Consider the following 24,431-nt stretch of genomic DNA (forward strand, 5'->3'; position numbering starts at 1 on the left):
TAATAATAATTTATCTGACTTTTAATGATAATCTGCTTGCGTAAGACGCTTTATTATTTTACAAAATGGCGTGTGCAATTTTAGAATCTATATTAACGTTGTTAGCACTCAGTGCATGCTTAGATAAAGTGACAGCTGAATCTGGGATACTGCCGTGTGTTCCCAAGACTTTTGGCTCGTCCTCAGTCGTATGTGTTTGTAACTCAACTTACTGCGACACAGTTGAAACCGAGGACGTGCTTCCTCCTGATAGATTTGCGGTGTACGTGACGACAAAATCTGGCAGCAGGTTAAAAAAGACGGTCCTGCATAGACAGAAGTTTACTGGGGAACAAATAGCAGCAGACGCCAGCAAAAGTGTGCTAATTTTTAAGGTCGATACTTCCCACGTCAGACAGACGATAGTCGGTTTTGGCGGCACGTTCACTGATGCGAGCGGAATGAATATTGCAAGCCTTTCTAAAAGTGCACAAGAGCATTTGATCAACTCGTATTTCGGACCAGACGGTATCGAATACACATTAGGCAGAATACCGATAGCAAGTAATGACATGTCGACGGACATTTATTCTTATGATTTCACCAATGGCGACACTGGCTTGTCTAAATTCACAATAGCTGGCTATGACCATTTGTACAAATTACCGTATATAGACCAAGCGGTTGTAGCGAGCAGAAGAAATGTGTCACTTTTTGGAAGTCCGTGGAGTTCCCCGGATTGGATGAAAACCAACGACAACATGGTTGGTTATGGAACAATAGCCGATGGCATGGCAAAGGTGTATGCCAATTACTTGGGCAGATTTTTACAGGAATACGAGTCTTTCATGTTTCACGGCAGAATGTGGGGAATTACTCCACAGAGCGGTCCTGTAAGGAGCTGCAACATCTCTAGTCAGCCTCAGTACCAGTCTCTGTGCTGGACTGCTGAAAATATGAGTGACTGGGTTGTGCGCGATCTGAAACCTTCTCTACGTGAATACGGATATGATCACGTTAAACTGCTGGTAATGGACGACAACAGAGACCAACTGCCGCATTGGACAGAGGCATTTCAAAGTGTGGCTAAACGAAATGACATTGATGGATTCGCAGTCCAGTCTCACCATGACGGATCCTCAAGCCCGTCATTACTAGCGGACACACATGCGAAGTTTCCGGATAAGATTATAATTGGATCCGAATTCAGCCTGCATAGGAAACCGGCAGTAGATTTAGGAAGCTGGGAAAGAGCCGAGACACTGGCAAGTAGCATTTTCCAAGATTTACAAAATTTTGTGTCAGGATACACGCATTACAACTTGGCATTAAATGCATCTGGAGGGCCTAGCTGGATCAACAACAACGCTGACTGTCCAATCATTGTCGATGCCACGAATAAAGTATTTTACAAACAACCTATGTTCTACATTATGGGCCACTTCAGCAAGTTTGTTCCACCTGGTTCAGTTGCAATAGGATTAAAATCAGACGGTCCTATTTCAGTAGCTACACCAGCTGTTGCGTTCCTGCGCCCCGACGGGTCCATTGCGGTTATCATGGCAAATATGTCCGAGGAAGAAGTGAAAATACAGCTGGTCGATGGAACGTTTGTTATAAAATATACTCTTGAGCCATCATCTATTCAGACACTTGTGTGGTGGAGCTAACTTGACACACTGTTTGGACTGATCCTATATTTTCAAACTGACTTATTAACCGTCACACACTCCATTTGAAATATGTGTTTGCTTCTTAAATACCAATGTATATCCCACTCAGTTTTACAGTGCAAGTGCAATCACATCAAATTTTCCCAGTTATAATAATTTTGGTCCAACCATAAATAGGTACAAATGGCAGGCTTTAAAACTGACAATTGGGCATATCGGTAAAACCATTGGATGCTCCCTGAAAATTGCACTCCTTCCAACGGATAATGAAGAAATTATGCACACCTCCTTTTTAGAGTGAAGCATCTTGTGAATTTTTGCTAAATTCCAGGCACTGGTTGCTGAGAAATACTCCTGACTATGATGGTGCTATAGTTTACTAATGTATAATCAAAGGGCAATAAACTAGTGAAAAACCATCAAACTGAAACAAAAAGATAATACGCACGTCTCCTGACGATAGTAAAGCTTCCTATGAAGTATGGCTAAATTCCAACCAGTGACTCCGGAAAGGTCAAGGTTACAGTATACTATATACCAATTAACCAGATCACAAATGGGGCATCTTTTTACAAATCAATTATTAGGACTCTTTTAGTACTTGTCTGGGTATTTAAAACAAGGAACATTGCTGAGAAGTTATTTCAAAATTGGGCCAGCCATTTCCGAGGGAAAGATTTTTAAACTTTTCTTTTTGGATGCCATGACAATCAGAATTCTGGATTGATAAACGAGTCTGCAAGAAGACCACCCAAGGAATTTCTGTGAAGTTTAGTTAAAATTTGCTTGGTTGTTTAAGAGATGTTCTTTCCAGAAATTTTGGACAACAGACATACAGACAAAGGACATTTAACGATCCTTAAAGTTGCAGTGAACTAAAAAGTCATGTCAATTTTTTACCATTTTATTTCACCTTTGCACCTTGTACTCAAATACATATATTATTACACCAATAAGCTTTTAAAAAGGAATTATTCCAATGCTGAAATGTGTTATTTTTCCAAAGAATTTGAAAATCTTCTATTTGACTTTATCTTGAGTTAAGAATATATTACCATTTTGAATATACTACTAAACAAGACTACGTTTAGTTTTCAGTTTCTTACTTGTAAAATAAAGTAGCATAAATACTTGAAAATGCACGTCAATTTGAACTGAAAAAATAGTAGTCCTTATTTTTTTAGATGAAAGACTCATTTAATTTTCAATGTTTTTTGACATCTCAAAACCACCTTTGTTGAAGGTTGTTTGTTTGTTTGTTTTGGGTCTAACGCTGTTTTTCAACAGTATTTCAGTTATGTCACGGCAGTTAACCTAACCAGTGTTCCTGGATTCTGTATCAGTACAAACCTATTCTCTGCAAGTAACTGCCAACTTTCCCACATGAATCAGAGGTGGGGGACAACTATTTCAGACATCATGTCTTTTATCAAATCGCCAAGGGTTAAAACTCACGACCCCGCGATACCTAGATCTGCGCTCTCCCTACTGAGGTAAGCAGGCGGGCTATTGACTTTGGTACAAACAAAACTTCTATCACTAGTATCTTTTGCAGTTAAACAGTAATTCAGTTTTCTTTTTTTTGTAAATAAATATTGATGTATCTCAACTATCAACCACATCATTTTCCTTTCTTTTTCTTATTTTTCTTTCCTTGTTTTTGCGATGACTGCTCCTTTAAATCCGGTGCATTTTTTAACATTGCATGTCCTGTTTCTTTTATATGTTGAAACAGTTTAGATCTTGATTGAAACTCTTCATGGCATATTCCGCAACTGCCCTGAAAAATACCCAAAAAGAAACAAACTGTAAAACAACAAATACATCACCGTTATTTTATAAGGCAAATATCTCATTTAATATACGACACATATGGCACATATCATAGTTATTATCATTTTTTAACATCATTTTTCAACAAATTTCTGTTACAATCACAATAAATTCAACGAATAATATTTCTTCTGTTGTCTATCTAAATTCTTCACTAAAAGCTGGCAACTTCTTCACAGCAAACAATCATGAAGTATGAATGAGTTTCATCAAGGGGGCTTTCAATGCAAATTTACCTTCACTTCTGAGATTTAATACTAGTAGTTATACATCCTCTGAAACATAATTAACAAGAGGGCCATGATGGCCTAAATTGCTCACATGACATTCTGAGCATGACTGAATACTTTGAAGGAATGCGGAAGGGGGTCACCCAAGAAACATTCCTGTGAAGTTTGGTTGAAATTGGCTTGGTGGTTTATCAGATGTTCTTTAAAGAACTTGTGGAATACAGATGGATTAATATCCAAAAATACTTAAGCTCACAATGAGTACCTTGTGCTCAGGTGAACTTAAAATCATAATAACATTAAATCACAATAAGAAACTTACAGGCTTTTGACTTGGATCTGGTTTGTTTTCTTTCTTATTCTTTTTAGTTTGTTTTTCAGCAAATTGTTCTGCAGGAATGTTTTCCGACTCTAATTCAGGGGCAGCACTATCAGTTTGTAAATTAACACACTGGCTAGACAGATCTATTTCAGTAAGTCTATCACACACTCCTTCTATATGTTCACTGTCTTTTGCCTGTTCACTTGTTTCTGTATCAGAATCCAACACTTTTGTTTCATCATTGTCAACTATATTGTTTGTTACTTCTGTTTCCATATCCCCATTAACTGTCATCTCCTGTATCAAAGAAAAGAAAACTTAACTTATTAATTTTACACCAAGAAAGAAGTACTATACACAACCTCAATGTGTGTGCTTGGGCTTAGTATCCTTTTCTACAATTTTTCAGTCATAGAAATGACAATAACTACTTGAAACGGTGAGCACAATGCCCAACTTTATAGCACTGCCTCACATGTGTATCACACAGTAGACACATGACACGTCACCAAATCCAGCCACACAATACTCACCGGACTGGCCTGTCCTAGAACTACCTTTTTAATGCTGAGTGCCAAGCAAATGAACTACCCTTTTTTTTTTATTTCTTTGGTATGGAGCCAAGGAGCGAACCCCTGACCTCCTGTACTCGAAGTGGTAACTCTACAACTAGGCTACTGGGCTGGTCTTATCAAAATAAGAAATCTTAGTCATTATATTTAGATTGCTGGACTGATTTTTCAATGACTTCTATTAGAATATGTACAAACTTATCATTAAACTGATCAATATCAAGTCCAGCAATAACACAATATAACATGTATATCACCTACCAAAGAAGGGGAATAACTTTACAACAGGTACCCTTTTTATCTATTCCTGATAAATGTTAAAACATTATGTTTTGCATGTATCTAGGCACTAGAGCAAATTAAAGTTAAATTATAACAGTACCTCTTCATCATCAGAGTCTAACAGAAATCGGTTCTTTTTCTCACGTCTCTTTTCTCTCTTCGATCTGCTGTAAAAAAGTATGTATATGGTTACAAGTAAATGCTATATGCAAGACAGAGTTATGATTCTTGTCTAACTTAATCCCCTCACGCATACTAAGGATCCTAATGAGATAAAAGTAGTTGTAAGAATTGTTATAGAAAACAATGAGCTGCATTCAATAAACGCTTGATGCCCCTGGTGGCATCCTGGTTGATAAAAAGCAACCTTAGTCCAAAACAAGGTCAAGGTCAAACTGAGGTCAGGTGATGTTTGAAGATGAGGAATGGTCACAGGTTACATCTGTATTAGTATCAATTCATTCTTGTAAGCGGTATTGATGCTAGACGAAATGGTCCCATTTGGTTAACCAAGAGATGGCCCATATAAAGCAACGTAAGTCCAAAATGAGGTCAAGGTGAAGGTCAAACTGAGGTCAGGTGATGTCTGCAGATGAGGAATGGTCACAGGTTACATCTGCATTAGTATCAAGTCATTCTAGTAAGGGGCATTGATGCTAGACGAAACGGTCCCATTTGGTTAACCTCATACGGACGGACGAACGGACAGGACAATCACTATAATTACGCCTCCCGCATCAATAGATGCCGGGGGCATAAAAATGTTTTGGAAGTTAATAGCAGAGAACATGATCTATGTAAGTGTAAGAAATGTAAAACATTCTTTTCTGTTGGAAGGTGGGGTGCAGAAGGGGACGAATGGGAGAGGGGTGCAGAGGCAGTAGGTGTATGAAGGAATCTAACTGATGACACCATAGGCAAAAATTTAATATAGTCGAGCTAATAAACCAATATTATTAGTGTTGTAATAGCGAAAGTAGTTTCCATTTACTGAAATGGCAAGAAATTGTAAAAACTTTTTAAGCTAGAAAATGTGGGGTCGAGGTCCAAATGGGTAAAAAAATTATGCATTACCCATGGAAATCTACAGTAAGTCTTGGAAAGACTAAAAAAAGTTGACCTAAACAAAAATCTTTACAATCTTTACTACTGCTAATGCTCAAGTGACACTAACAATTCCATACTAGAAAGCAGTTTTTGCAATTTAAAGGGACTATTTAAGTTTTGTTTTTTTCCAACACAAACAAAAATATGCAAGTGTTACATAACATACTTTGCAATAGAGTTCTTACTTTTTGTTAGTGTTTTCTTCTACATTTAGATCACATTTAGTTTCTTCTAAATTATCACTTATGTCAACATTGTCAGCCTGCAAAAAAGGAAGAATCTTTTAGAATGTTTTTACATCTTTCTAATTCATCATTTCAAGAAAATTTAATAAATATTTGAAACTTAAATAATTTTTGTAATCTTATTTCTTATTTAACCCTTATCATGCTGGACAATTCTGCCTTTGCGGCCAGTGCAGACCAAGATCAGCCTGCACATCCATGCAGACTGATCATGGTCTGCGCTGTTTTCTATTCAGTCAGTATATTTTCAGTCAACACCCCTTTGAATAAAAAGTGGTACTACCCAAATTGAATGATGGACCAGTCCATTTTAGAAATTTAACAGGGCAAGGTTAAGTGACTTCATTGCTGAAACAAAAACAATTTGTAGAGCTTGTAAACCAATATCGTTATCTTAAAGTTTCAGATCATTGCAATTACTGTTAAATATAATAACCCAAATGAAAAAACTCACTTCTGCTGCATTCTTCTGTTGTTTTCTTTTCTTTTTCTGCTTCTTTGATAACCTTCAAGAAAGAAACATAATCATGATATCCATGGGGTTGGTAGTTGTACAGCACTTGTGTATGACAATACTGTAAAATCATTATTATTCAAGGAGGACAATTTATGTGCAGATTTTGTGGTTCTGTAACTCAAAGATATTACAGTGCTTTAAGGTAGAGCAGATTTTAGGGTATATTTTAGGGTTGATAAATTTTGTATTTAGTCCTGAATTATTGTATAAACTTTCATATCATTCTTTTACTGGCATGCAGACAAACATTCTGACATACATTTTAAATGTTTGCTTCTTATGTCATCAAATGAAAATCGAAACTATCCTTTACTGACTAAATCAATATGTATGTAAAAAACATCAGGGAATAAAAACTATTTGATAGAAATTTAAAAAGCTGAATGTTTTTGAAAAGAGAATGCATTATTATTCTGATTTATAGTAAAAAAATCTTGGGAAGTTTGTTTAGATGTGGATTTTGAATTAATGATGGAAAAAATGACCAAATCTATCCTGTACACCTTAAATCAGCGCATATGTTAAACAGTGGCATGGAGAGAAAAAAACACATGGATTTTTATTAAAAGTTGAATGTTTTGAAAAGAATAGCTCTTTTTTGTCTGATATACAGAAAAAAAAAACAACTAAATTTCTTTCTTTTAAATTGGAATGCAGGAAAAATCAGTTAGCTAATACCCTAAAACACTGTAATGATCTATATGGATACCCAATTTACACAACTGTCAAAATGAACACTTATGTTTCGTAATTTTCATTTGTACACAGATGAGTACCTTTATTACCTTTTCTGGGTAGTTATGTTGGCATGGATTTGAAGTACATGTATAATTTTCAACTTTGGAAGTGATATAATTGGCGTGTTAGTGGCAATTACCTGAAACCCAAGGAAATTTCTGTGTGACATCTAAAGTCTTAAGATTTTACCATATCAATTTGTAAGGATGGTCCTGGTGTAATAAGTGAAAACGAAGAATGCCAACTGACAAAAACATGATCTTTTCAATTGCCAATGTAAAATGAGAAAACATATCTTTTCACTGAACAATGCCGACTGACATTTTTACAGACTTGGTAAAAAGTTAATTTGCTTTACAGCAAATATGTAATGACTCTAATTCAAACCTTTGTGGGGCATTATTCTCCTCAAGTTCCTCCCCCTCTTCTAATAATTCAGCTGTCAACCTGTCTGTGCCTCCGTCCACTTCTTCTGACAATCCCGCCTCTTCTTCAGCCATATGCGCTTTTATAATAGCGACAAACTCTTTATGTTTCTTAGATTTTTCATGATTCTTGTAACTACAAATTTAAAACAACTTATCATTAGCATTTGCCATAGCCTAAGACAAATCAGTAACTTAATAGACATTAATGTCCTCTAAACAAACTAAGTTCCTTGTGAATTATTGAAAATCACCTCTACAACACAGGTGTGGCTCACCTGGACATACATGTCCCTGAAGCCCAAGTTTTTCTGGTTAAGTATCATAGAAAACCCATGTCCAAAGCTATGGCTTAAACTCCTGACCTCTAGTTGGTCGCAAGAAAATCCACCTTCTGCAGATAGTGAGAAATTCCAACTTCTCTAGACTGGTTTGTCAAAATTTAGGCACCAATATACCAACTAAGTTTACATAGACCTTAGTTATAAGATAAAGCTCTGTCCAACCAATCACAATATTTGCTGAATAAACTTCTGAACTACCTAAACTGAAGTTGTGAGATCGACTGAAATTTGGTTCATTTCTTTTGAAGTGTAAATCACACTGCAGAAATTACAACATTATAAAACTCTTGCTTATTTCAAATAAACAAACTACAAAAGTAATTGGTTACAAAAAATTAGACGTTATTTCTTACGTTTTCTCATTTTTAAACATTCTATCACAGGCTACACAATACAGATCATCATAGTATATTTCTTCCTGTTCATCTTCATCATCACCATTACCTGTAATATGAAAGGAATTACCAAAATGTGTAACAATGCATCAATTACAATTACATGCATGAAACAGGGGAATCACTGCATGAAATTTCAGTGGCAAGTAACAACTTTAGCCAACGAGGGTGGCCGAGTTTGGAATGAGCTGTAAATTAATAAATTTTCTTAATTTACTTTTTCCATGCAAATTATGGATAAGTCCTCCACATAAAACAAGATTTAGAAATAGGGTAATAAATTAAATTACTACATACTCATTTTAAGACAATGGAGCCTCAAATGTCAGTATTTTTTTCATACTGACATTCAAAATTCATATTGGATGAGTGACATCGTTAGTTTCATGTGTGTTGTCACTTGAATAATTATTATAAACAAAGATATTTTCAATTATATTCAGGCTAAAGAACAAATTTTATATAATTTATGTAATAGTTATATAAGTACAGATGTGCATGTACTAAAAAAGATTATTATAATATTATTTGCTTCCAGAAATATGTGCTTGTTCTTTTACAAAATAAAACTGCACCCTTAATATCGCGTAAAATTTCCACTGCTGACCCCTGCATATTAAAAACCTATGAAATGTCATGGTGACCTCACATGTCAAGCCTCTCTAGACTGGTAGTCTGAAACTACCTTCTGAGCTATCTAGGCAGGCTAACCTAAACAAAGTTTCTTTTATTATTTCATTCCTTTTCAATGGTTTTACCCAAATTCTACCCTTTTTGGAGTTCCCTACCTAAAATAAACTATATTATTTCATTGTGAAATCATCATACCATTTCACTATCATATCTCAATAATTTCCTGAAAAACATATAATAAAATATTTGATATTACCCATTATAAACATATAAGCAACCTGTATTTGTATCACAACCAGTAATGACAATAATCTGCATTATGTTTTCATCATTCATCTGTACAACAAGTCCTGATTATTATACATATACAGTAACACACAGATCAGTCAAAATCACCAGTTACCACAGGTTTGAATGATTCAATCATAGAATGTCTAAGAAAAACAGCTGGGGATCTTGTGAACTGCTCAAGCAATCAATGTTTCACTGTACTTACTTTCATTCTCCTCTCCAAACTGTTGGTCATATTTCGCCTCCAGTTCCTTGTAATGGTCTTCCAGACCTGATGCCGATGACCATTCTGCTTCTTTGTAATTCTCCATTTTCCTGTAAAAGTACACAATCTCAACACATAACAAACATTTGTGTAGTTTTATATGTTCATTACTGTTAGATTCACAGATTTGGTGACACCTGTAACAGTTCTGGACTTTCTAATTTTGCATGAGCACAATACAAATTTTACCTAATCCTAAAAGTTTCTAGAATGATAAGGAAGTTCATTGAATTCCTTCAATGTCTTGACTGGTTTAATTTCATGGCAAAAAAGTGTAAACTTTAGCACTGAAGATACTGATTTTTTTAAATTTTGAAACATTTTACTTTTACGGTAAGATGTAAGTTTTTTTTTTAAAGAATAGCATTAAAGTTGTGTTCATTGGTTTCTAGAGTGACTGGACTTTACTTTGCTAAATCTTCAAACAATGTTAAATGCAGATTTAGCAAACGTGTTACGACTGGTAAAATTTATCACTCATTAAGAAGGATCATTACATCAGTACAATGAATAGCTTGTTATACACTGAAAATATTACAGACTCGTTACTTACTGGCATGTTTACGAAATATAAAGCGCATTCAAAATTTACACTGAGAAACTAATCTGGATTACTACTTTTCATTTCTAATCACTGACTTTTATATATTACTCCTACATTTCCATATTAACATTGAATTTCATCTTTCCTTTTTTTTTTCTTCCTTTTTTTTATAAAAAAAAAAGACTTTAAGGTAAAGGACCCTTAATGATAGTTGACAATTTCCATTTGAGTACATATTCAGGTTAGGTAATTCAGCATTCTTTGTTTGTAAAATAAAGCTCAACCAACACACGGCTTTCCGTGAAATGCCGAAATGGAATATGGAGGATATATTATTTACTGAATGTCATTAATGGGTCCACTGCCTTCGGGCTATAAGAATTATACTCAACTTACTTTCTTCCCTCTTCTAGATGCCGCTCTCTGTGCTCCTTTGCCTTCTGCTTTATTTCTTCTGCTCTTTCTTCCAACTTTTTCTACAATAAAGTAAAATGTACAGGTAATGTTACATTATTTTGGAATTTTTTATGCCGAAGTGCTGTTTCTAAAAGTATCAACACATGCTAAAAAGTTAACTATGTACACATGTTTGCTACCTATGCATAATAAACTTTAGTTACATGACTTTTTAATAAAAATTGTTGGTCCATTGTTTGTGTCATATGACTCATCTATATACAGCACTAAATTTTGCTGGACTAAAGTTAATTTTTTTTTAAGTTACAAAAAATTTATTTCTGATGTCATGTTATAAAACACTTGTTGAATAGCTTATCAGTCAATAGTCAAAACTATTTGCCTTCAGTCCTTTGGACTTCTGGCAATAGTTCTGACTACTGACCAGCAAATATTTAAAGTCCAGTGTTAAAAATATTATTTCAAGGTAGTTACGTTTATTTCTTGTCCTTAACTGGACATGTCCGACAGTCAATATTCCCTAAGTATTAGTCTCTGTTTGTGAAAGACTCAAGAATTTCCTAAATGATGCTGTGGGAAGAACTAAATTTTCATTTTATGACAAAGTCCATGAAGTCTGTGGTAAGATATCCCCACACAACCTATTTTCAACCACAACCTATTTTCGACCGCCTAGGACTTTGTATGATAAAAATCTTTACAAGCCAAATTTATCAATTGTGATTGTTTCACTGTTTACAGCAGAGACAGAACATGTCAGGAACCTATTCTCCTTCAGTTTTGGTACTTGGAAGTTTATGTAAATTCCATTTATATAGCAGTACCATGTTTTCATGAGGTTTTTCTTATTACTAAAAAACCTGCATGTTTCCTTGTCTACTACCTACTCTTACTTACACCAATATCAGTATTTATATATCTTTTGCACTAAATGTATATTCCTTAACACATGTTTACTATCAGAATTGTGAAGCATACTATTATTAAATTATTTTGACAACGCAATCATGATGCTTGTCTTTGCAACAGTTTTCTTCATTTTCTACGCAATCTGAAATATTCGGATTGTCAAAAGCTTAGCAATAATATAATACAGTGTCATCTGTGACAGCTATCAATGTAACAGGTGTGACACCCTGGTTCTCTGGAGTAATTGAGCACATGATACAGTTCTTTAGATAAAGCACTAACTTTTGTCTGCCATTTACTTTACCCTACCCCTTGTAATCTAGGTGCCAATTTAGGAAAGTGTTCCTACATCACATTGATCTGCCATGTTGGTTTTGGTGTTTGTTGCCAGACTTGATTTGTGAGTGTTCTATGTTTGCCATGTTGTAATGAAACTAAAGTAAAAGTTTAGTGCTGTTTCTTTTTGCTGGAAGGAAAATACCACCTGTGGTCGGATTTACGCTGTAAATTTTCAGCATGACTTCCTACTGACGGCTTTCAAAATAATCATGCCAGGGATTCGATCAGTAAGAAACTTAAAACTTAAATGGTATGCTTTTATAGCACTTATGCTGATAGAAAGTGTGAGACAATAAACCAAAGATTTGGACTTCCTTGCATTTGTACAAAACTGGACAGAAAACTTGTTAAGCGGTTGAAAACTGGTTGTGCTGGGATACTATAAGGTTATAATGATAAAAATTTTCCTGAAACATTGTAAAACATGTTGTCATATTTGAAATGGTCATCTTTATAATTTCTCTTTGGGTTATGCTGATTTACTGACATATACCCACTTCAGTAAAAAAAAAACCCAAACTTTTATGCATGTATATTAATTCATTTACAAACTAAGAATTCATTTCTAAACAAAACATTCTTTTTTTTCAACAGAAACATGTGAAGGTTCTCCAACTGAAGTTACTCTATGCATTTACCATGTCGAAAATAGGATGTGTTACCTTATATTCCTGCACTCTTTTATCTCTCTTTTTCACATACTTTGCTAATGCCTGAAGAAAGAAATAAGACATAAATACACAAATGTTAAAAGCTTTACAGACAAAGAAATTATAAACCTGTATAGATTATGAGTAACCTTAAAAATAATATTCTATCGAAACAGAGGCTATTATAACTTAAAGGTCATATTCCCTGTTTATACATTCTCTTCAATTCTTCTTTCATGACATTATACCTACAAATCATGAGTGATTCGAGTCAATCTTCTCAAACAAGGAAAAAAGAGACTAACACATATTCTAAATTAATGGATGGGGAATCACCCTTTGGAGAGGAGCATAAAGAACCAAATCTGAAAGATTTACCCTGATTTCTTCATTTCTCTCTTTCTTTGCAGCATCTCTGAGTTTCTTGTTTTCTGCCTCCATCAGTCTGCGTACCCTTCGTTCTGGAGCTTCTCTTGTATCATACTTCTCCACCCATACGTAAGACTTGGCTGTGCAATAACTCTCCCAGTAATCGTAAAATGGTTTCACTACCTGTTAAAATATCAACTCAGAAAGTAGTAGCATCACATTATTTTAATTCAATCATTCATTTTTATGTTACTTACAGATGACATAAAAAATGCATCTTAGAATTTGTGATATCTAAACGTATGTGCTTTCACTTTTGTTAACATTAACAATTCACTTAGTCAAACTTTGTAAAAATCATACATTATTTCACAGTGGAAATAATGGAAAGAATTAACATAGAAATTTAATTTTGTTGGCATGAAATTTCGTGGTTTTGGTCAAAACGGCAATTTCGTGGGGATATGAATTCATGGATTTTAACTTTTGAACACAAACTGAGTGGAAATTTTACTTGTTCATTGGGATTAAATTTCGTGGATTGACTCAACCACGAAATCCACGAAAATTAGTCCCCCACGAATATTAATGATTTCACAGTACAATGTGATACTGACAAACAATGGCAATGACAGCATACTGAGATTCTAGCTCTGACATTCATATACAAAGTGATATTGACAAACAATGGCTACAACAGCATACTGGGATTGTAGCTTTGATTTTCATATACAAAGTGATATTGACAAACAATGGCTACAACAAGATACTGAGATTCTAGCTCTGATATTCATATACAAAGTGATATTGACAAACAATGGCAATGACAGCATACTGAGATTGTAGCTCTGATATTCATAAACAATGTGATATTGACAAACAATGGCTACAACAGGATACTGAGATTGTAGCTCTGATATTCATAAACAATGTGATATTGACAAACAATGGCTACAACAGCATACTGAGATTGTAGCTCTGATATTCATAAACAATGTGATATTGACAAACAATGGCTACAACAGGACACTGAGATTGTAGCTGTGATATTCATAAACAAAGTGATATTGACAAACAATGGCAATGACAGCACACTGAGATTGTAGCTCTGATATTCATAAACAATGTGATGTGATATTGACAAACATTGGCTACAACAGGATACTGAGATCGTAGCTCTGATAATCATAAACAATGTGATATTAACAAACAAAGGCTACAACAGGATACTGAGATCGTAGCTCTGATAATCATAAACAATGTGATATTAACAAACAATGGCTACAATAGCATACCGAGATTGTAGCCCTGATATTCATTTACAATGTGATATTGATAATGACTATGACAGCATACTGAGATTGTACCTCTGATATTCATATACAATGTGATATTGACAAACAATAGCTGTGACAATATACTGGGACTGTAGCTCTATTTTCATATACAAAGTGATATTTTCAAACAATCACGATGAATGCATACCGGGACTGTGAGCTATAATGTTCATTTACAATATGATATTTGGCAAGCTGAAGCAGAATGAAAATCTTATCCTTTATATTTAAGTCATGGAAATTAAACCTAGACATTCTTCTTCCCTTTTATCCCTTTTCACCCATAAGGAAAAGGCATTATCCGGTAATAGTCCCCTCTACGGAATGAAGTGTGTTATATCCACCTCAATCCCTGACTACCACCCCTAAGAGTGTCTTAAACTTATAGATATTTAATTGACATTCAGAAAGGTTTCTAAATAAACATATTCTTTACCTCCCTTTATTATTTTTATTCATTCCATATACAGAGGGGACTATTACCGGATATTGCCAAGGAAAAGTAGATTGTGTCCACAGAATGCAGGTGTTCCAACTTGGGGTCAATGTATTGTTAAGGTCTTTAGTGTTTATTTTCAACTAAATAATGGGCTATAACTATGGTGTTGTTGAATGAAATCCCAGACAAAACCCTTAGTGCACAACTTCACATGCTGTACAACATTCCTACAGTTTCATGACTCTAAGTAGAACACTTTTTGAGTGATGTTTGAGAGAAACTGAGTCAGACTGACAGACAAAAGGCAAATCTAAGCGCACCCTCTCACAAACAACAACAAGAGGACCATGATGGTCCTGAATCGCTCACCTGTTCCCACATGACCCAGTTTTGAGTACGACATCGTTTTTTCTATCATTTGACATAGGGACCTAGCTTTTGAGCTCATGAATGTGACCCAGTTTTGGACTTGACCTAGATATCATCAAGATAAAAATTCTGACCAATTTTCATAAAGATCCATTGAATAATATGGCCTCTAGAGAGGTCACAAGGTTTTTCTATTTTTATACCTACTGGCCTAGTTTTTGATTGCATGTGACCGAGTTTCGAACTTGACCTAGATATCATCAAGATGAACATTCAGACCAATTTTCATGAAGATCCATTGAACAAGAGCTGTCCGTAAGACAGCCAAGCTCGACTATTCGAAATATTGTCACAGAAGCAGGAAATTATTACCCAAAATGTTAAATATCAAAAGAGTTTTAAGTTCGAAAGGGGACATAATTTGACTAAAATACATATCAGAGTTATGGGACTTGATGTTATCAACTAGTTTTATAACCCGAAGAAACATGTTAAGTTTCAATTCAATATCTGCATTAGTTTTGGGGATAGTAACTTGCATGTTAAACTTTAACCAGAATTTTCTAAGTCCAAAAGGGGGCATAATTTGCTCAAAATACATGTTAAGAGTTATGGAACTTGACCCAGTGAGGTTGGTAATTGACCTTGAAAAAGAATAAATAAGTTTCAAAGCTATATGCCTTTTGGTAATAGCTGTATGTACTTGCACGCAAAACTTTAACCAGGATTTTCTAAGTCCAAAAGGGGGCATAATTTGCCCAAAATACATGTCAGAGTTATGGGACTTGGTGCTATCAACTAGTTTTATAACCCCGAAGACATATGTGAAGTTTCAATTCAATATCTGTAGTAGTTTTGGAGATAGTTACTTGCATGTAAAACTTTAACCAGAATTTTCTAAGTCCAAAAGGGGGTATAATTTGCCCAAAATACGTGTCAGAGTTATGGGACTTGACCCAGTGAGGTAGGTAATTGACCTAGAAAAAGAAAAAATAAGTTTCAAATCTATATGCCTTTTAGTAATAGCTGTATGTACTTGCACGCAAAACTTTAACCAGAATTTTCTAAGTCCAAAAGGGGGCATAATTTGGCCAAAATACATGTCAGAGTTATGGGGCTTGACCCAGTGAGGAAGGTAATTGATCTAGAAAAAGAAAAAATAAGTTTCAAATCTATATGCCTTTTAGTAATAGCTGTATGTACTTCCACGCAAAACTTTAACCAGAATTTTCTAAATCCAAAAGGGGGCATAATTTGGCCAAAATGAAGGTCAGAGTTATGGGACTTGGTGCTATCAACTAGTTTTATAACCCCAAAGACACATGTGAAGTTTCAATTCAATATCTGCATTAGTTTTGGAGATAGTAACTTGCATGTAAAACTTTAACCAGAATTTTCTAAGTCCAAAAGGGGGCATAATTTGCTCAAAATACATGTCAGAGTTATGGGACTTGACCCAGTGAGGTAGGTAATTGATCTAGAAAAAGAAAAAATAAGTTTCAAATCTATATGCCTTTTAGTAATAGCTGTATGTACTTGCACGCAAAACTTTAACCAGAATTTTCTAAGTCCAAAAGGGGGCATAATTTGGCCAAAATGAAGGTCAGAGTTATGGGACTTGGTGCTATCAACTAGTTTTATAACCCCGAAGACACATGTGAAGTTTCAATTCAATATCTGCATTAGTTTTGGAGATAGTAACTTGCATGTAAAACTTTAACCAAAATTTTCTAAGTCCAAAAGGGGGCATAATTTGCTCAAAATACATGTCAGAGTTATGGGACTTGACCCAGAGAGGTAGGTAATTGACCTAGAAAAAGAATAAATAAGTTTCAAAGCTATATGCCTTTAAATGATAGCTGTATGTACTTGCATGCAAAAACTTAACCAAGGTGTGACGCCGACGCCGACGCCAGGGTGAGTAGAATAGCTAGACTATTCTTCGAATAGTCGAGCTAAAAATATGGCCTCTAGAGAGGTCACAAGGTTTTCCTATTTTTAGACCTACTGACCTAGTTTTTGACCGCACATGACCCAGTTTCGAACTTGGCCTAGATATCATCAAGATAAACATTCTGACCAACTTTCATAAAGATCTCATGAAAAATGTAACCTCTAGAGTGGTCATAATCGAAAGTTTACGCACGCACGAACGGACGGACGCTGCGCGATCACAAAAGCTCACCTTGTCACTTTGTGACAGGTGAGCTAAAAAGCATAGTTTTGACCATGGTTCAACTCTGACAATGGCTAAGCATAAAACAAACACTCTCTTAATTAGTAATACAAACCTCTTCATATACAGAATTAGAATCCCCAAAGTCGAACACTACAAAATCTTCCTCTTCCACAAACTGCCTATCTTCTTCAGCCAATGTTTTAAATACCTCATCATACACTGCATAAAATCCCTTAAAACAAAAATTATTCATGTTAAAAATACAAAGATCTCAATATCTGATCAGACCATAAAACCTATACTACAAGTTACTTTTTTGACAATGCAAAAAAACACTCTTGGAACATGTTAAACAAGGAGCTGTCAACTCAATCTTTGCAACCGGCCAAGTTAGGTTCTGGATGCCTTTTACCAGTACTACATTTCGGATTTTCCGTCAACAGCACTCTCAACAAACACAAATGGAATTAGCACTTTTAATTAAATCTTGAAAAACGTTTCACATGAAATATGACATAGATCATCTTGTGAAACATAATCTGACAACACTTTGATCAGTCTTAAACCAAATATAGTTTAAACAGAACACAGGTTGTTCAGAATATACATTTCACACATATACCAATTTTAATTAAGTACTCAAAATGTTACTGCTGAGCACTGTAAACAGACATAAATATTGTATAAATTCAACAACCTGTGGTAAGAAAACTTTGAATATATTACACAAAATATAAACTAGAATGTGTCTGTAAGACACAGGGTGTGCCCCCACTGGTACATTTGTCACAAATAAGAGGCAATAATTCAAAACATTGCAGTCTTAAGGGGCTATAGCCTCAACAAACATTTTTTTATAAAGGATTCATTATTCTAGGCCATACAGTAAAAATAGGAGGTGCGCAAGTTCGCATCATGATTAAGACTCCTGCAAGGTTTCATCAATTTATATGAAATACTTTTTGAGCTAGGCGAGTCACAAGGTGAAAATGTGCATTTTTGACTATTTCAGGTGCCATAACTCTAGAAATAAGTGGTGGAGCCAGACGAAAAATAGGAGGTGCGAAAGTTCATATCATGATAAAGACTTATGCAAGGGCTCATCAATTTACATCAAATACTTTTTTAGCACAGACTTTTCGGACGGATGGACGGACGGACGCACAGACAAGACCAAATCTATATGCCCCCATCACTCATAGTGGGGGCACAAAAAGCGAATTTCTAACCATGTGTATCGAAGCTATAAACCAAGGTCTCACTTTAAGAAAATAGGAGTTTCTGTAAGGCCAAATAGACCACTTAAGAATTATTCTCAACAGCCCTGTGAATCTTTAATACGAATGAAAATTTTAGTGTTTTTTTTTTACCTCTTTATCATCTCCAAAGCCTTTATAACAAGATGAGTTGAAATACTGGAACACATCTAGGCAATTGTCCTCATATTTATCACCATGACCATGTCCTGAAATATTACAGTAACCATGTTATTCATAATTCTGTTTACAAGTGCATACATTTTGATTTTATTCGAATGTTTACCATTCCTAAAATCTACTAGCACAAGTAGTCTACTTAAGACCAGGAACTACAGCATTATTATATCTATAGTAAAAGCAATCATTCATTAAATTTGTAGAAATGTTGTTTTGGGTAAAATCTGTAGGCGGAATAACAGGATAATGTTGTTTTGGGCAAAATCTGTTGGCAGAATAACAGGATTTTAGCTGTTCTTTAAACCATAAGACAGTATAACATTATGTCAATAATAATGTACTCATACACATCTTGTAATTATAACTGCTTAAAAGACGTTATGAATCTGTTTGTTTTTTTATTTATAGATGTAGGCTGATGCTGCTATACCAGACAACTACTTAACATTTGAAATCCACTGAAAAATACAAATCATATATTAACCTCCCCTGAGTATGGCTTCTCTATGTTTGTCATACCATGCCCTCTCCTGGGGATCTCCTAACACCTCATATGCCTGCTGGACCAAGCGGAACTGTTGTGTACACTCGTCTATGTTATCAGGATTCTTATCTGAATACATAATTATGACACCATAAATATAATATGCGATATACTTTTCTTTTCATTTCTTTATCTCAGTAAGTAGTTACTACTGCAAGATCATTTGATTTCTTGGGCATGATTTCTTGTGATTTGGACCAAAACAGCTATTTTATGGGGATATGAATTCATGGATTTCAAATCCTAACAAGAGCTGTCCGTAAGACAGCCAAGCTCGACTATTCGAAATATTGTCACAGAAGCAGGAAATTATTACCCAAAATGTTAAATATCAAAAGAGTTTTAAGTTCGAAAGGGGACATAATTTGACCAAAATACAAATCAGAGTTATGGGACTTTGTGCTATCAACTAGTTTTATAACCCCGAAGAAACATATTAAGTTTCAATTCAATATTTGCATTAGTTTTGGGGATAGTAACTTGCATGTAAAACTTTAACTAGAATTTTCTAAGTCCAAAAGGGGGAATAATTTGCTCAAAATACATGTTAAGAGTTATGGAACTTGACCCAGTCAGGTAGGTAATTCATCTAGAAAAAGAAAAAATAAGTTTCAAATCTATATGCCTTTTGGTAAGAGCTGTATGTACTTGCGCGCAAAACTTTAACCAGGATTTTCTAAGTCCAAAAGGGGGCATAATTTGCCCAAAATACATGTCAGAGTTATAGGACTTGGTGCTATCAACTAGTTTTATAACCCGGAAGACACATGTGAAGTTTCAATTTAATATCTGTAGTAGTTTTGGAGATAGTTACTTGCATGTAAAACTTTAACCAGGATTTTCTAAGTCCAAAAGGGGGCATAATTTGGCCAAAATACATGTCAGAGTTATGGGACTTGACCCAGTGAGGTAGGTAATTGATCTAGAAAAAGAAAAAATAAGTTTTAAATCTATATGCCTTTTAGTAATAGCTGTATGTACTTGCACGCAAAACTTTAACCAGAATTTTCTAAGTCCAAAAGGGGGCATAATTTGCCCAAAATACATGTCAGAGTTATAGGACTTGGTGCTATCAACTAGTTTTATAACCCGGAAGACACATGTGAAGTTTCAATTTAATATCTGTAGTAGTTTTGGAGATAGTTACTTGCATGTAAAACTTTAACCAGGATTTTCTAAGTCCAAAAGGGGGCATAATTTGGCCAAAATACATGTCAGAGTTATGGGACTTGACCCAGTGAGGTAGGTAATTGATCTAGAAAAAGAAAAAATAAGTTTTAAATCTATATGCCTTTTAGTAATAGCTGTATGTACTTACACGCAAAACTTTAACCAGAATTTTCTAAGTCCAAAAGGGGGCATAATTTGGCCAAAATGAAGGTCAGAGTTATGGGACTTGGTGCTATCAACTAGTTTTATAACCCCGAAGACACATGTGAAGTTTCAATTCAATATCTGCATTAGTTTTGGAGATAGTAACTTGCATGTAAAACTTTAACCAGAATTTTCTAAGTCCAAAAGGGGGCATAATTTGCTCAAAATACATGTTAGAGTTATGGAACTTGACCCAGTGAGGTTGGTAATTGACCTAGAAAAAGAATAAATAAGTTTCAAAGCTATAAGCCTTTAAATGATAGCTGTATGTACTTGCATGCAAAAACTTAACCAAGGTGTGACGCCGACGCCGACGCCGACGCCAGGGTGAGTAGAATAGCTAGACTATTCTTCGAATAGTCGAGCTAAAAACTGTATAACTTTAAGCAGAAATTTTCATGAGGGTTTAATTTTAATAGCGAAACATGCTCAAAATTTCAAACTCGCAAAATTCTGACCCAGCAAAAATATGTGCTCTTACAGTGTAAAGTAAATCGGAATTTTACTGGTTTACTGAGATTTAAGTTCATGGATTCACTCAACAATGAAATCCAAAAGACATTTCAACACAAAGCAATGTGTTCAACTTAGTAACAACTAAACCAATATCTTCTAAAATGCAACATTTTTATAGAAAAAAACATTTCTATTTACTGGACAAATTTACCCCTCCAAAGTACAGCCAACCCCAAAATGCAAGAAAAAAAGCACTGCCATCTTTGTCGAAATATTTCCCAAGTACAAGCTTGACCAATATCTCATAAATTTCTGTTTTATAACTGCAACAAAAATAATAAAGGCGTTACCTGGATGCCATTTCAGTGCTAATTTTCTATACGCCTTTTTGAGATCATCTGCAGAGGCATCTCTTTGAACTCCAAGAACCTCATAATGACACTTCATAGGAGACATGTTTCTTCACATCTACAGAGAAAGGAAATTGTTTTAAATCTAATATACCGATACTGTAAAACAGGGCCTCCTCTGCCATTCGCCAATGTGGCAAAATGCTACAAATTCAAAGAATTGGCTACAGATTTTTGAAAGTGACGACAAGAATTTTATTAAAATGTGGCCAATGTTCAGCGACTCAAAACACACCTTTCTAGCCTTCCATTATAGCAGTGACTAGGAGCCATGCATTTATAAGGACCTAAAGGTCTGGTGAGTGAATCTAAACAAAATCTGTAAGAAGACCCTTTGGAAGCACAGAATGCAAAAAAACAAAACAAAAGACTTTGTTTGACAAGAGTCTGTTTAAGAGAGATAGTGAAGTGCAATACCCCTAATAATGGTGAATAATGCCCCTTAGCATAATTAAGCTTAAAGCCCCAACTTTTACTACCCTGGCAGTAAATTTTGTAGGAGGAGCCTGTTAAATAACAACGCTTCTGTAGGCTAAAAATAGCTCACTTTCAATTACTTGCAAGCAAATGTAAACAATGGGCAGTTGAAGAAGAAAACTTGATGAACTTGCATGTTTTCAGGGTTGCAAATTAATATTATATATATTTTGTGCATCTTTACTAGAATCATACTTATGATTAGTTCATAGTGAAGACTGGCATTCCTGACATTAAAACTTTTCATGTAAATTGAACAGTGAAACTTCAAAATCAAATAGTCATTAAGCTTTTCTGTCATAACTGATAGGCCCATTAATTGAGATAATCTAGCAATCAGCAGGCTGATAACATTGCCCGACCGTGCTTTCGACATAAAAACTAATATTTCTTGAAAAATAATGAAGATATTTCTTTCAAACTTGGTCCATTTATTAAGCATAACATATGATGCATATTAAGATAGAAATAATTTTGTTGCCTTCAGTTTTGTTAGAATTACTTCCCTTTTTCAGATTTTTATGATGCATAATTATTGAAGTCCAAAATCATTATGTTCCCTCCCTGTTTTAATGCAATGTTTAAAACAGAAAATGCTCTAAATCTTTGCGCTAGTATGCCTTATTCCTATCGATTTCGTGGTTCCTATCGATTTCGCTAGTATGCCTTATTCCTATCGATTTCGTGGTTCCTATCGATTTCGTGGTTATAGAAACATCGCTCGTGCGAGCAATCCGCGTCTCCGAAGTCCATGCAAGTTTTCCGGAAACGCACATACAGTAACTACGAGTGCAAAATATGCTATAAAAACAGGTAATTTAACGTATTTATTATCTAATACATGTAAAGTTGCTGATAAGTTTCCATTTTCATTGAAATACAGTGAAAAATACGCCCAATAATAAGTAATATCTTCAATATTTGCCGATATGTTTGACAGAAATCCTACACAGCATCCATCTTATGACGTCACGAAAGGTAGTCAGATACTAAATTTTGCCCGGCATCATCTTTAATTCACGAAAAAAAGTTGAACGACACTTAAAATATGGAAACCAATTAAAACTCAATTAGCTCAAATATGGTCATTTGGGTGCATCTGACTCTGTGCACTGACGTGCATATTGTGAGGAGACACAGCACTTTTCAGTGCCTTTACTGTGTAGAATAAATGCGTATATATACAATAAAGTACTACAGTGTAAATGTGTTGGTTTCATACTTACTTGAAACTGTTAAAGCTTGTTTAGAATCTATAAACATTTAAAGCAACTTTAAAAATCATTTTCCTTCTACTTAAGAAAATAACAGTACCTATTTGAATACATCATTTATCTGAAAGAAACAAACCTAGAATTTACCAAATTTGCACCATTAATAGTAGGGACCACAAACTTTTTATTGCGCAGTATATTTTTGGATGGATAAATCCGTGATGCTATTTATAGACGAGCCAATCGCAGCCATGAAATCGATAGGAAAGCATCTGTGTGATTCTGTTAATGGAGACCTGTCACAGTTTAAAAGGTCAGTAACCTTGATAAAAACGATGTTTTTGTTTGTTTTCGACGTTCAACGTTCTCAGTTAATTGTTTTGCTTCACTATTACAAAAAAATGAATTTGACTGACTAGATGTGCAATGCGCATGCGCAAATTAAACAGTTAAGAGCCACGAATTCGTAGGAATAGGGCATACATGAATGTATACATTTTACTATGCTCTCACAACATGGGATGTAGAACAATACAAACAAATTAGCAAGTGTTTCTGTGATAATGTCTTAAGAATGGTAAGTTATTTGATATCAATATGTACCAATTCGGCATGTTGCGTACACAACCGTGTCCACCTTGTGATGTCAACCTTCGCGAAAATATATGTTAAAACATAAATTTAGGACTTATCCAATCAATGTTAATTTAAAATTATTCCGATTTAGTAGGAAAATATATAAAGATATCACAATATATTTTTCAAAACATTTTAAAGACAAATCATTCTGAAATTTCAATACATACAAACATTTCACAACCTGTCAGCAAATCAGGGGAGGTAATATTAATAAATCCAAATTGAACAAGCAAACCAAACGATTCCTTTCTGCGGAAAGTAAATATTTATCAAAAATAATCTTTGATATAACTGAAGATAAAAGGTAAGGTAAAAGGTAAGGGTAGACTTCCCGGAAGCATAGAGCACCCCAGACAAAGCAATAAACCTTGAACATGTCTCGCCCTAGTTATCCTGCTAACTCAAGTTTTAACCTTTTATTTCACCAAAGTTATTTTTTTAGTTTCTTCCACTCTAAATTTTTATCACTATATTCTTT

General features: G+C 34.7%; 2 protein-coding genes across 4 annotated transcripts; one reads left to right on the forward strand and one right to left on the reverse strand.

The window, feature by feature from the left end:
• The first annotated feature begins 39 nt into the window (after positions 1 to 39).
• LOC123524673 (lysosomal acid glucosylceramidase-like) lies at positions 40 to 2,733 on the forward strand. The gene has a single exon (XM_045303032.2). It carries the CDS (start codon positions 66 to 68, stop codon positions 1,647 to 1,649), a length of 1,584 nt encoding a protein of 527 aa, XP_045158967.2. The 5' UTR covers positions 40 to 65; the 3' UTR covers positions 1,650 to 2,733.
• Positions 2,543 to 24,159, reverse strand: LOC123524671 (dnaJ homolog subfamily C member 21-like). 3 transcript variants are annotated; one of them, XM_045303029.2, is made up of 16 exons: positions 24,135 to 24,159; positions 21,564 to 21,681; positions 19,324 to 19,452; positions 18,774 to 18,868; positions 17,516 to 17,635; positions 13,089 to 13,262; positions 12,723 to 12,773; positions 10,792 to 10,871; positions 9,792 to 9,901; positions 8,621 to 8,711; positions 7,886 to 8,059; positions 6,698 to 6,749; positions 6,184 to 6,260; positions 4,992 to 5,058; positions 4,038 to 4,334; positions 2,543 to 3,432 (listed from the first exon to the last, which is right to left on the reverse strand). In XM_045303029.2, exons 2-16 carry the CDS (start codon positions 21,667 to 21,669, stop codon positions 3,274 to 3,276), a joined length of 1,782 nt encoding a protein of 593 aa, XP_045158964.1. In that variant the 5' UTR covers positions 21,670 to 21,681; positions 24,135 to 24,159; the 3' UTR covers positions 2,543 to 3,273. The 3 variants fall into 3 exon arrangements, with proteins under 3 accessions (XP_045158964.1, XP_045158963.1, XP_053394598.1); XM_045303028.2 differs by having other exon boundaries at positions 24,121 to 24,141; XM_053538623.1 differs by lacking the exon at positions 24,135 to 24,159 and adding an exon at positions 23,918 to 23,940.
• Between the last annotated feature and the right edge of the window lie 272 nt (positions 24,160 to 24,431).

Source organism: Mercenaria mercenaria, chromosome 3 (genome assembly GCF_021730395.1).
Source record: "Mercenaria mercenaria strain notata chromosome 3, MADL_Memer_1, whole genome shotgun sequence".
NCBI lineage: Eukaryota > Metazoa > Mollusca > Bivalvia > Venerida > Veneridae > Mercenaria > Mercenaria mercenaria.